This window comes from Sitophilus oryzae, unplaced genomic scaffold (genome assembly GCF_002938485.1).
Source record: "Sitophilus oryzae breed Bouriz unplaced genomic scaffold, Soryzae_2.0 scaffold_649_pilon_pilon, whole genome shotgun sequence".
Taxonomy (NCBI): domain Eukaryota; kingdom Metazoa; phylum Arthropoda; class Insecta; order Coleoptera; family Curculionidae; genus Sitophilus; species Sitophilus oryzae.
In genome coordinates this window covers 1,354,491-1,368,171 of record NW_022147250.1, presented here as the reverse complement: position 1 = coordinate 1,368,171, position 13,681 = coordinate 1,354,491, and the positions used below count along the sequence as shown (strand labels likewise).

Here is a 13,681-nt window from a genome sequence, read left to right as displayed (position 1 = left end):
GTTGTAGTCATTTCCGGTAATACAGGAAGTAACCATAAAAAATTGAATACGTCAATCAATCCTAATTTATGTCATATTCTAACATACCAAATCTATTTTTTATCTCATAAAATAAAAAAGTTATAGGGGTGAGCCACTTTTGAGACACACCTGGTATTATTATAAATCTAAAACTATATTAAAATAATATTATAAATATATAATAGGTACCTCATTATCAAAATTTAAAACTATTATATGATATACAGGATGCTACAAATTCGGGGTACAATTGGTATCTCGGACACCGCAATAGATACGAACACCAATAAATTGGGGCAAATTTGCGGCTTGGGATGTTCATCAAGATCAAAAAAGCCATCAAAAAAGTTTTAAAAATTTCAAGGATTGCTGAGCTATTTAAAAAAAATATTTTTTTGAATGCTTTTTTATTTCATACAATGCTTTTTTATTTGCTGCTTTTTTATTTCATATAAACACAATTTATTTTAACTAATTTTAAGTCCGGCCCTGGTTTTTTAAATATTTATTCTATTTGTCGTACCAATATGATGAGCTTTAAAACTTAACGATAAGGTATGGTAGAATTTAGAATAAGTGGGAGGGGGGTTAATCTCTGCGACCTTAGAGATCTATTGTGTCCCCCTTTCTTGAGTTATAACTCATCATACAGTCCCCGGACTTCCTACAGAGACACGTGTCCCTCACAGTCGAGGAGCTACGACCCAGGCCGGGTAGACGAAACGGTAGCTTGTGTCGCCTGTTGGGTTTAGAGGTAGGAGGTAGGCTCCCGACCCTTGGAGGAGGTGGTAGCTTGTATGCCACTTGTGGAGGATGGTCTCACCTCACGCAAGTGTCAGCCACCTCTCCTGTAGTTCTCTTTGCGTTTGGCCCCTTGGAACTTTCATTGTTACTGTTCCCAGTGTCGCTAGGGGGTTTCCCCACAGCTTCACCGGTGATGTTTTTATTACTATTATTACCAGATCTCATAGTGTTCCTATGAGTCGCTAGGGACAGTCGGTCCACTTCTACAGAGCCCCGCAGGTAGAAGTAAGGGGTAAAATACAATGGGGTGCCCCCCGGTGCCCCAAGGTTGAGGCTGTCCGTAGCCCCGCCCGGTATCGTTATATGTCTTGGTGCAATTCACTGGCTACCACACTACAGTCAGGGACAAGACGATGAGTGAGATGCTTCTTAGACCTAGCCAAGTGCTAGAGGGGATTCCCCCCAGCACCTGACCAGGAGCTTCCCCACCAACGACAAGGTCTTGCATCTCCTAGGGGAAGTAAGGTATGGTAAAACCGAGGGTAAAACATTGGATAGGGAAAATCAAATACCTACAGTATAATAATAAAAACTAATATAAAATATATAATATAAACAATTAAATGATTTCTGATTTCCCCGGAAGACAGCGAGGTTCTTGGACCTGTCGTCAAGGGGAAAAGAATAAAACTGATTTTCCAAAAAAAAAATTTTTTTCCAAAAAACTCAGCAATTCTTGAAGATTTTGAAACTTTTTTGATAGTATGTTGGCGAATATTCCAAGTCCCAATTTATTCATGTTCGTATCTAATACGATTTCCGAGATACCAATGCTGGTACCCCTAATCTGTAGCCACCCTATATATTAAGCTGTAACTACACATACGCGTGTATTTCCCAACGTTTCATAAGAATTACAGAACCCTGGCTGCGATTTAGTTACTAGACCAATATTACTGCTGCGGACCCGTGTGGACTCGGCCTAACCTAACTAATATGTCCCGTCCCCATATGACCTTAATATCTCATTAAAGAATAGACACTGAGAACATTCTAAACCTAAATGATCTAATGGACTAAAAAATAAAAACGTAACATTACTTTAGTTGCGTATTCTCATTGCGATTTGCAATTTTGTTGCGAATGTGATTTTGCAATCGAGTCTAGACCGCGACAGAAACTTGTATCTTGATTAATTTCTTTTACCAGTGATAACGATAGCGGATTTAATTTTGGTGTTGGTTTCAGGATTATTGATTTGATCAGGAAGTCTATCACAAAATGTTAGTCTGCCTACACTACGTTTATCACTGGGATGAAATTCTTTAATTTTTAATAATTCTGCGTACATATGAATCGCTTATACGACACTGGCCACTTATTTTACTAAACTCTGTACTATAAAAGTTTCTTGACTTATATCGATCTGAGCAAAGCCATTATTTTCAAGATAATTAAGCCTTTTTAAATATTGCTTCTTTGGTCTTTAAAATCAACCAGTATCTTCTGCTAAATTTCTAAAAATTATTGAGAAAATTATACAGGGCGAGTCTTAAATAAGTGCAAATGTTTTCAGGGCTGGTAGATCTCGATAAAAGAAACATATTGTTTCTTTACCGTTTTTCAAATAAGTCCAAAATATCCGAGATATTTTACTTTAAAAATTAAAAAAAAAAATTGTTTGCTAAAATTTTGAGAACCACTGGATCTTTTCTGGGGTTTCTTTCTTGTAAATTTAATCTACTACCTATGTTGCCATATTATGAAGAAATTATGTTTTTTAACTAGAAACAAAAAAAAATCCAAAAATGTTCGAAATTTTAAAAAAAAAATTTCGTGAAAAAAACTCATAGTCATGATAATATAAAAAATTGCGCTTATTTAAGATTTACCCTGTATATGAAGCTGTGCTCTTTTAGGATACAGTGTTCTATAACTTATTATGCCTTATCAGAATTTCAACTATTTTTCAGATAAACATCATACATATTAAATAGTTTTTTTTCAGTCGTTTTGTTTACTCTAGCGGTACCTTTTACACATCTGCTATCTAATTTTTGAGCGTCCCGTTTATGTCACGTAATACAGGACATAAAAAAAATTGTGTGCGCTGTGTGCGCTGTCCGTCTGAGAACGCCATTCTGGTACCTCTATCCATGTGTCGAGCTTAGTTTCAATCGACGCATAATGAAGAAAAATTTCGATGATTTCGTATATTTAGAGACTTGGTTTGAAACGTCGAGGGCATCATCCTGTAGCCTGTCTCCAATTATGCCGAAATCGACCCACATTTTTCTTCAATATCAAATCCTTAGTCCCACCCTGATGAAGATGTAAACGAAACGTCGTATCCAACTTTGCAGGGTGCGACCCTATGCACTGTCGCTCACATAGCCTACCCCCAAAATTTGGTAGCGATCGGACGATATCAACTTTTGATGTTTCTTACGTCAAAACTTACTGTCACAGTGACACGTGTCGTAAACGGTAATTAATTGGCCGAGCTCAAAAACGCTGCCAATTTACGCTGTAATAGATTCAATAGGTCTCAATACATCGTCTTTTAAAACAAACGTACTGTATTTTTATCTTTTTTACAAAAAATCGTAACTAATTAAGTCACCGGAGTTTATTTCACTGGTGTTTTATCAAACGTCTAATAACGTAACTTTTGTCTCATTTAACCGAATTCGTATCTCTGTAGTTTCTGACATCCTGTAATGTCGAGCATCGAAATTGTCACCACCCTATACACAATAATTAATACATTGACTTTATTTTGTTTCAATTGATATAGCTTTTAAAGATAAAATAAACTGCTTATCATGCTCAAGTGATAAAGATAAAAAAATAAAAATTACTTAGATAAAAAGTTAAACATAGAAATTGACTATTGTTATACGATATGATCTCTTTTGGAATGCCCGGCTGACATCATTATGAGAGCTTAGTGATTTAACTAGAAATAATGACGGGATTATACAGAAATTATACAATAGTATACAATATTAATAAGAATAATTAGATTTAATATGTAAGTTACAAGCGGGATTGCATGACGGAAAATGGCGGAGTTGATTGGAACGAAAATGTATTAATTGATAAAGAATATGTTTTGTGGCAAAACTAAAGTAGTGCCATTGTTCTGTGGGACTATCTCACGAGCCTCCAGTGGATGATCTATATAACATAATTCTGAAGGATTTACATTAATAAATTCGAAATAATCGGATTTCAAGATCACCCTCTCTGGGGTACTCCATCTCTAGTAATTGAGCCATCATTAATGTTAGCAGTGGCGCATTTAAAGCTTGAATCTGGTGCCGCGTCCTTTTCTAATTTGAAGTTCAATAAAACACAAGTTTACTTAATCGGTAATGAGTTGCATAGAGGCCACTAGCTTTTTAATTTTAACAGCCGGGTGGTCGGGGTTCAAAGATATTAATAAAAGGGCGCCACGAGATTATACTATATGAACTCGGCAATAAAGATGTAACTATTAAGTAGACTTCAACAGTAACCTCGAACTGTTGAGTGCAACTACCATGAACTTCAAATATGCTATAACTCGTTAAACTTAAGTGACTCTAACTTAACTATGAGACTAGACTGCAAATAATACTACTAAAAATGTTTAAGCAATTTATTAAAATATTAAAAGTTAATATTTAAAGAAATGGAAATGACTAAACGTTGAAAAGTAGAATAAAATTTAAATCAAGAAAAGTAACTAAAAGTATGACGTCATAATCCCCCTTACTTAAAGTAAGTACAATATCCTGGGTGGATTACAAATATCAAACTAAATCTAAACTAAAATTGTACAGTCTTACTCTAAGTCTTGAAACTACTCGGAAGTTCCTCCAGCTGCGCTACGGTGTATAGCTATGGGGTGGCTACAGCAGGGTACAGCAGTTCGGTGTACTGTCACTGGGGCCCACGGATGTCAGCAGAGGTACAGTTGTAAGATAGTCGTTGAGATTTCAAATGGTGAACATAAAAACCCTAAATAATATTGGTTTTCTTAGAAAAGAGCCTCAATTATAGAACAAGGACTAGCACAACGTGTAGGAGTTAAAAAAGGTAATAGAGATGGACTAATTAAATCTGAACTTTACCTCAACGAGGGTTTATGATGTCCAACGGGTACCTCTACACGGACAACAGGAACGGATGGAATTCTGGACTGTTCTGTGCTACGGTCTGGATCGGTCTTTTTGCTCTACAATTACGAACAACCAAATAAGATTTAAGAAAGATAACACTCAACTAATCTTTCTACATCACGTAGGCGTGGAAAAGTCGAAAATCAGACAACAATATGAACAAAAATCAGTTGAGCATTGACTTAGAATAGGCAGAAGAATTATAGCATACCTTGGAACTATTCGGGGACTTCTTGGGCACGTGGAATTGGAATATCGATCGGTCGGAAAATTTGGCTATTTTAATCCCATTGCGAAAATTGGTCGGCGGTCCATAAAAATCATCAAAATCCAACCACGTCTCTGACCAAATGTGTTTCGGAAGCCTTAATCCTTCTCTAGGAAGACCTGCTATTCACCAACAGGGAATGCTTCACGAAACGACAGCCAGTTCTTCACGACGATATTCTCGGTCGGGGAGTACACAAGAAGTGATGCAAGGATTCGATTTCCTTCACAAAATCAGATTTCAACCGGAAATCTCCCTCCAGGATATAGATAGAGAACTGGAATATATCTCGACTAGTCCAACTCACAAAAAGGCATAAATAAAAAACGATGTTCTAGAATATTTTCCACTGACATATTTCATATCTGGTCAATGAACGAACTTAACTCACAAATTCCCACAATTAAATGAACGAATTGCACACTGCGATCCACATCAAAAATAAACGATTTAACTACGAAATTTTATCTGATAATTATAAAATTTCAGTAACCAAAACAAAGGATAAATAAATCCAAAAACATCTGATTTGATCTGACAGTGACAAGTGACGGAGAGGTGATGACCAAAGATCAAGAGAGGTCGACAAAAATTCTAATGCTGGGCCAGTGACAATATTGTGGAGCTGTAGCTGTATAATATCGCGGTGTATATCGGGTTGTATAATCGTAAAATTTAAATAAAATAATATTTAACAATAAAATTATAGTAAACATGATGCAAAAATAATAGCTATTTGCGATATTTTATGAGCCAGAACACAGAGGTCGTAGCGATGAAATTTAACTGTTACACTGGGAGGGGTAGGGGCAGTATATGTTTGATTTAAATTTGCACTAACTTTTGACAGACTGCAAAAGAAAACTTGGGATTATCTGAATTTTCTATTTTTATTGGTATTAGTGACAATTTTACTTTATACCTACCACATTTTAACTTATTTATTAATTTCTTTCTGGGAGGGGTAATTACCCCTGTATATGCACCATATATATGCTTTCTGTAATCGCTTTTTATATTTTTCTTTTGGTTTGTTGTAGAAATAACGCATGTTAGGTACCGTTTGAGTATTTTGATCTTATATTCATAATTTCGTGTATATTTGAATATAGTTTCATCGATGGCAACCGGCTCACAATCGAAGGTGGGGCGGAATCCGATGAGACAAGCTAAAAGAACTACTGGTCATTCGGAACAACACATTGTTAATTCTGCCGTACCTTCAGCCCCAAGAGAGTCCATTGACAATCTTGCTACCAGTTCTCAATATACAGGTATATTAGCAACTCTTGTTATACTCGTACATTATTAATGATTTAAAATATTGCTCATAGAGGATTAGCTCTACTGATTTTTTTACTAGATACGTTTAAACCAAACCAAACCAATTTACAACAAATTTAGAAAATTAGCTATATGATTTATCTGTTTATTGGCTCAGTTTGTGACCCTGTAAAACCATGCAAATTTTTGACCAAAAATAATACAGCTGCATGAAATTTATAAAAAATTAACAAAGTTTAAACTGTCAAGTTTAGATTATCTCGATTTCGGCCTTTTTAATTTGACATCTAACTACAAAAAACTCACCAAGATATTTGAACGAAATAATTGGATCCACAAAATGTTATATTGCTACTTTTAAAAAAATAACTTAACTAAATAATTAATTTTTCATACCAAAATAATAACAATTTTTTTTATCTGATAGAACAACTTTGACTTTTACTGCACGATAAATAATACAGTTTTTCGTGCAATTTAATGCACAGGAAACCTGTGCACCAATGCACAAAGAAAGAAACAATATTTGTCGGTTAAAAATTTGTATTTTTTGAGAATATACTAGGTAAATCACCATTAGTTCTTTTAAAATTTTACGTAAAAGTCGGGAAACACTATTTGCAATAAGTTAAAACAATAATTTTGAAGAAATAAGTAACTTTTGAGACTAAAGATGGTACACACAGATTTGTCCTAGCCCTCTTGTTTCCTTAAATACAGTGCGAATTTGGAATTATTGCATTTTTTAGCATAGAATTCAGTAGCGTAACCAGTTTTAGCGGGAAGCTGTCATTCCTGTAAAACCCAAACATATGTTTTTAGCCGCCCATACCAACAGGTATGGTAGGCTATTAAGATAGGCAAAAAAAAGTTTTTTTAATTTCACTCAAAATGAGTTATTTGGGTCATAAATGACCTAAATACAAAATATTTTCTCATGGTGTCTGTCTGTTTGTCCGTCTGTCTGTAACACGATAACTCAAAAACCGCTAAACCGATTTTAACCAAATTTGGCACAAAAATACTGTTGCACCCGAGAATCTGGCTATGGGGGGTTGGTATGGGAGGGCGTTAAAAATTTAAAAAAAATCGTAACTCCAAAATTACAGTAGCTAGCGAAACGCGGTTTTCAATTTAAGATTAGGAATAATATTTGCAACAAAATTTGTAATAACATCAAAATCAGTCAAAATCGCAGTTTTTGAGATAAAAAATGAAATATTGTTTAAAAAAATTGGAAAAATTCCTTTACTCTGAAACTAAAAGAACTGCCTACCAACTTTTTATTAACATATTTTAATATGGGCAATTTTTATGATAATTTTTTTTAAATGGGATACTCCACGCTTGTTTCTGTGTGAAATTATTGCACAATCAAAAATATCGGTAACTTTGATTGATAGCCATATTATGTAAAAACTACACCAGTTCATTTTTAATACATTTTTCAGTTCACTTTATTAAGATATCACGATGGAAAGCAAATTTTTTTTATCTGGTTAAATTAAATTAAATAAAACAATTCTTGTTTAAACTAGGTCGATTTATGTTAAAAAAATTAAATAGTGCATTTTTTACTGTATTTATGAAAAGAAGTATATTATAGAGTATATTATATATTTTTAGAAAGCTTAAAATATTATTATATATTATAATATTATATTTTTAGAAAGCTTACTTCGAATATGACAGCTCCCAGCGAAAAACTTGTTACGCCACTGGATTCTACATGAAAAACTCTACGGGACACTGTTTAAGCCGCGTCCAAGCTACTCGAACAAAATGTTCGCGAACATATACAGGGTGGTTCGAATTGTATTCCGGAAACTTCGACAGCATATTCTGCAGATAAAAATAAGTAAAAAAGTTCGTATAAATGTAGGTCCTAAAATACTTAGTTTCGGAGATACAGGGTGTAGAAGTTTCATTTTTATTTCGATTTTTTCCAAATAATTTCTGAAGCAACGTCAATATTTGGATGAAAATTGGTGGATGGATGTTGTTTGACATGATAAATTTGATTTTCATGTCAATATGACTCCCATTTGTAGGTGGCGCCACCTACATGTATTTTAACTCTTTTGAAGAGTAATAACTTTTCGTCGGTACCTGTATAAAACCACTGAGTAAAAAAATATACATTTACGACTTTTTTTACATAAAAAAGGTCTCTTGGTAAAAATCGCTACGAGTAATGGTTCTCGAGATATTTGGAATCGAAATTATCAATACCTGTCATCATTGACATGAATTAAACATGTTGACTAAATAGTAATTAGAGTGAAATCATAAATTTGAAATCTTTTTGTGTCCAAAGTTCAAAAGAAACTGTTTAATCATCATTTTTTCGCAGAAAAACTTATGATTAATTTAAAAAAATAAAAATTTATTATTTCAGTCAAATAACAAACTATACTCAACGTGTGCTTATTTTTTGTCAATAATGACATGTATTGACTATTTCCATTCTAAATATCTTGAAAACGGTTGCTCGTAGCGATTTTTACCGAGACACATTTTTTAAAAAAGTCATGGAAATGTATATTTTTTTAGTCAGTGGTTTTATACAGGTACGGTGGAAAAGTTATTACTCTTCAAAACAGTTAAAACACATGGGGGCGCCACCCCTACAAATAGGAGTAATTTTGACATCAAAATCAAATTTCTCGTGTCAAAAAACTTCCAGATACCAATTTTGATCCAAATATTGACGTTACTTCAGAAATTGTTTGGAAAAAATCGAAATAAAAATCAAACTTCTACACCCTGTATCTCTGAAACTAAGCATTTTAGGACATACATTTATACGAACTTTTTACTTATTTTGATCTGTAGAATATGCTGCCGGAGTTTCCGGAATACAGTTCGGACCACCCTGTATAATTAAACAGATGTTACGTGAAAATTGTGAGATAGGTAGATTTATAAATAATAAAGCCAACAAGTACAGCTAGCCTAGGCCTATTAAGATTAAGGAGCGCGGAGCGCCAACGGCTAGCTTGTACGCCAGAGCGTGCGTCTGCCTATGCTACAGCGCGCGCGTTCTTCTTCCGACGGGCGTCGGTAAATCAAAAGGAGCGAACGACGTGCATTTCAGCGGACATTGTACCGGACATTTGGAAGGGTCTCATTTAATTTCGGGCGTCCATCTGTGATTTTCATTTTTTACCGAGTATTCGACAATGGGAGACGCAGTTATTGACTGGGATCGTGAAAAACATTTACAACTAATTTGTTTACACAAAGAAAAGATTTTATAATTTTAATTTTATTGTGGGTTGAGTGTGAATAGCTATGTAGCTAGACTTAGTCCATATAATTTCATTTTTGTTAATAAAGACCTTTATGTTTATTTTTATTAAAAACCGGAATTATTATGGGATTCTGAAATTAAAAATTACTACTTAATAGAAAGTTTGACACCGGTAATGAAATTTTACCATTACATTTTTAGAAATAAATATACCGGGTGTTCCTGAAAAGTGGTTCACTTCTATAACTTTTTTAATTTTTTAGATAAAAAACGAGATTTGATACGTTAGTATAGGACATAAATCAGGATTGATCGACGTGTTCATTTATTTTCGGTCACCACCTTTTTCACCGGAAATAACAACAACTTTTGATTTAAATGGTACCCTCGGTATTTTTTTACCGTATGATAGAAAATGACATTCTAAATCGAATTATATATTATATGTCAACTTTTGACATTTTCAATTTAAAAATGGCCATAAATAAACATAACGACAATTTTACTCCAAATACCAAGTATGTGATACCAAATTATTCGTAAAAAATGCTTTTTCCAAATATGCTGAGCCAGCCTCGTACCATTTGAAAAATTTGAGTTATCATTAAAAATACGATTTGGGCATTTTTAAGCGGCCCTGAAAGGATACGAAAAGAAATACACGATCAAATATATGTTTCCAAAGTTCTTTGATTACAAATTAAAAGTTTTAACTCAGTCTTGGCACTCTAGATTGAAATTTAAAATGCTATTTTTATTTAATTGGAATTGTCTAAAATTGACGTATGGTATGTTATTCTATTCAGAATGTCATTTTCTATCAAATAAAGTAAAAAAGTACTTAGGATACAATCTAAAAATACAAAGTTGTAGTCATTTCCGGTGAAATAGGAAGCGACCGAAGGTAATTGAATACGTCAATCAATTCCGATTTATGTTATATACTAACAAACCAAATTTCGTTGTATTATCTGAAAAAGTAAAAAAGTGAGCCCCTTTTGAGAAACACCTGGTAGAATCGGCTGAAAATGAATACAGGTCTTAAAAATACACTATAACGAATAATCTACCAAAAGACCACTGTGACCCTCCGCCTGCTAAATATTGATTCTTCAACGACAAAAGTTCTTAAACTGTTTACCGGTTAATTTATTTAATAAAATGCTTGCACTCAAAATCCGGGCACTCGAAAAACCAGCGACTACCTAAACGCATCCTAGATCTATAGAGTAAACTGGTTGTCGCATTCTTCCCCGCACCTCAGTCCCCGGGACCGATGCGATGGGCTGTGCCGTCGTTTACGACCTGCTGCTACGAGTATATAGTGTGAATTATATATGTTCGCGAACGTTTTGTTCGAGTAGCTTGGACGCGGCTTTTTGGTCCACAAATGATACTTGTTTGTTCACATTTTTCGATAAGTTATAGGATAACCAATATACGAAGGGGGTCGAAAGTGTAACATTGTATAAACGGTATTCCAGTACGAGGTTTCTGATGTTGATAACGAATAGAACAAAAGTTTCATAACATACTTAAAAGTTATTTATGTCAGTGCGTTGCTGGACAGTGTACAATTATACGTGAAACAAAAATCTGCCAAATAACCAGTACGACTTCTCTTGCAATACATAATTCTTTTGTTGAAATTTTCCATTACTGCTGATCATATTTCTGCAGTTATGTCACGAATTATTCGCCTAATTTCTTCTTTCAATTGTTGAATGGTGTGCGGATTGTTTTCGTAAGCTTTGCTTTTCACATAGTCCTATAATAAATAATCTAGCGGCGTCAAGTCGCATGAGCTTGGTGGTCAATTTTTGGTGCCCATTCCTGGAGATAAGCCTTCCTTCAAACTGTGTACTCAATAAATTAAATGTTTCGCCTGCTCTATGACATGCCGCACCATCTTTTTGGAACCACATATTCTCTATATTCATGTTCATTATTTGATCCCATAAAAAAACATCAATCATCGTTCGGTAGAGTTATCCGTTTACTGTAAGAGCTTGTTCATTTTGATCTTCTTGGTGCTTGACTTGACGGCGCTAGATTATTTTTTGTGGAGCTATATGAAAAGCAAAGCTTACGAAAAAAAATCGCAAACCATTCAACAGTTGAAAGAAGAAATTAGGCGAACAATTCGTAACATAACTCCAGAAATGTGTTCAGCATTAATGGAAAATTTCAACAAAAAATCTGTGTGCTGCCAGTGTGCTGAGTGTTCCACGTATAATTGTACACTCTCCAGCTAAGCACTGCCATAAATAACTTTTAGGTATGTTATAAAACTTATTCGTTATATTATTCGTTATCAACACATCCGAAACCTCTTATTGGAATACCCTTTATTTAGCATTGTATTTCAGGAATTTTAAGAAGGCTAAGACAAATCTGTGTGTAACATCTTTAGTTTCATAAAAAATAGCATAGTGATGTGAAAACTGCATCTTTGTATTCCTACTCATAAACGAGAAACCCCATAAAATACACGAGAATGGGACACACTGTACATGCGGCGCTCTCGGAGCTATTTTTCGGAACAGAAAATTTCGTTACCGCACTTTTAAGGAACCGGAATTTCCCAGGGTCTCGCTACTTTCGGTACTAGCTAATTTTTGTTCAGTATTGGTGCATTTCCGCAATCAAGTTCCATAAGGCATGTTTTTCAAAACTAAAACCAATGACAAATTGAGTTTTTTAATGAAAATAATATCAAATTTTATTAAGTTCTCATAAGTAATCAGTCATGAGAAAGTTAACATGGACACAAACATGAACACAAGCGAACAACATAAACCAACTTAATTGAATCTAAAAAAAAATACATTTTTGAATTTAAAATGCAAATGCCTATAAAAATTTCATAATATAAAATTATACTTATACAAAGAACTACATTATACTAAATAAAAAATAATATATTTAAATTTCAACAATACTAAAATATTATACAAAAGAGAAAAGAAGTAAGATCTATAAAGAATAGCATCACTGCTTATTCAGAAGAGTTTGATTTCGACTGTTAGAAAGTATCAAGAATCTTTCGGACGTAACAAAAAATGATTTTTTGATTATTGTTACCGAGTCTCGGAAATTAATCGAGTCCCGGTTCTTTAATTAAGTACCGGGAATTTCCGGTACTTTCGATACCGGGATTTCCAAGTTCTGAACGGAATGCCTCGGTGAGCGTGTACTGCTGGCTTTGGCACACTAATAAAACACGATACGCGCCAATAAGGCTAAAACGGCGTTTACACGATGCAAGTTTTGCTTGCGCGAGTACTTGATTTCAAGTAATTGAACAATGTAAACAGTGTTTCAAGTACTTGTACAAGAATAATCAGTTTGCAAGTAAGTTGACTATAGGGCCCGTATTCTGTAACTTTGAAAACGCTAAGCGCTTTTAGACGCTCAGCGTATATGACGTTAATTTTCGCTGAGTGCGCACTTAATTAACGATTTCGGTATTCTCGTCTGACGCGTTTAGCGTCTTTACTGATTGCGCTGAGCGCTTTGAAAACGGTTGCCTTAAACGATCGTTTTGCTTGTCGAACTGTCAGTGAAAATCGAAAAAATTTTGATTTTGTGCATTATCTTGCTCTTTAGTGAAAATTACTACTTCTATAAATTCCTCAATAAATAATTGATATTTTACGACTTGGCAGCTATAAATATTGTACACAACATCGAAAATGCTCAGAAGCGTCTTCAACACTTCCCTCGTATAATAAGAATAATGACATATCCATAGAAAAATAGCTTGACATAACTCAACAATAGGTTATCCAATTCACGTATCATTGACATTTTTCATTGTTACATCAGTCAGTTATCAACTTTTGACTATTAGCTACATTATAAATTGTAATGTTGCCAATATGTGCTCAACACATATCCAGAACACGATTCGCATGGCAACGAAAATACCAAAATCGACATGTG

The 13,681-nt window shown here is 34.2% G+C and overlaps 1 protein-coding gene across 7 annotated transcripts in view; it reads left to right on the top strand.

The window, feature by feature from the left end:
- LOC115887867 (glucose transporter type 1) overlaps window positions 1–13,681 on the top strand; it is a 162,590-nt gene that overhangs the window by 25,469 nt on the left and 123,440 nt on the right. Inside the window, exon 1 of one of the 7 annotated variants that reach the window (XM_030907382.1) lies at window positions 6,312–6,473. The exons of the other annotated variants lie outside the window; for them this stretch is intronic. Within the exon in view, the coding sequence (XP_030763242.1) occupies window positions 6,320–6,473 (154 nt within the window). The 5' untranslated portion in view covers window positions 6,312–6,319. Of the gene's footprint in view, window positions 1–6,311; window positions 6,474–13,681 lie in introns of those variants that run through there. 7 annotated transcript variants of the gene reach the window in all.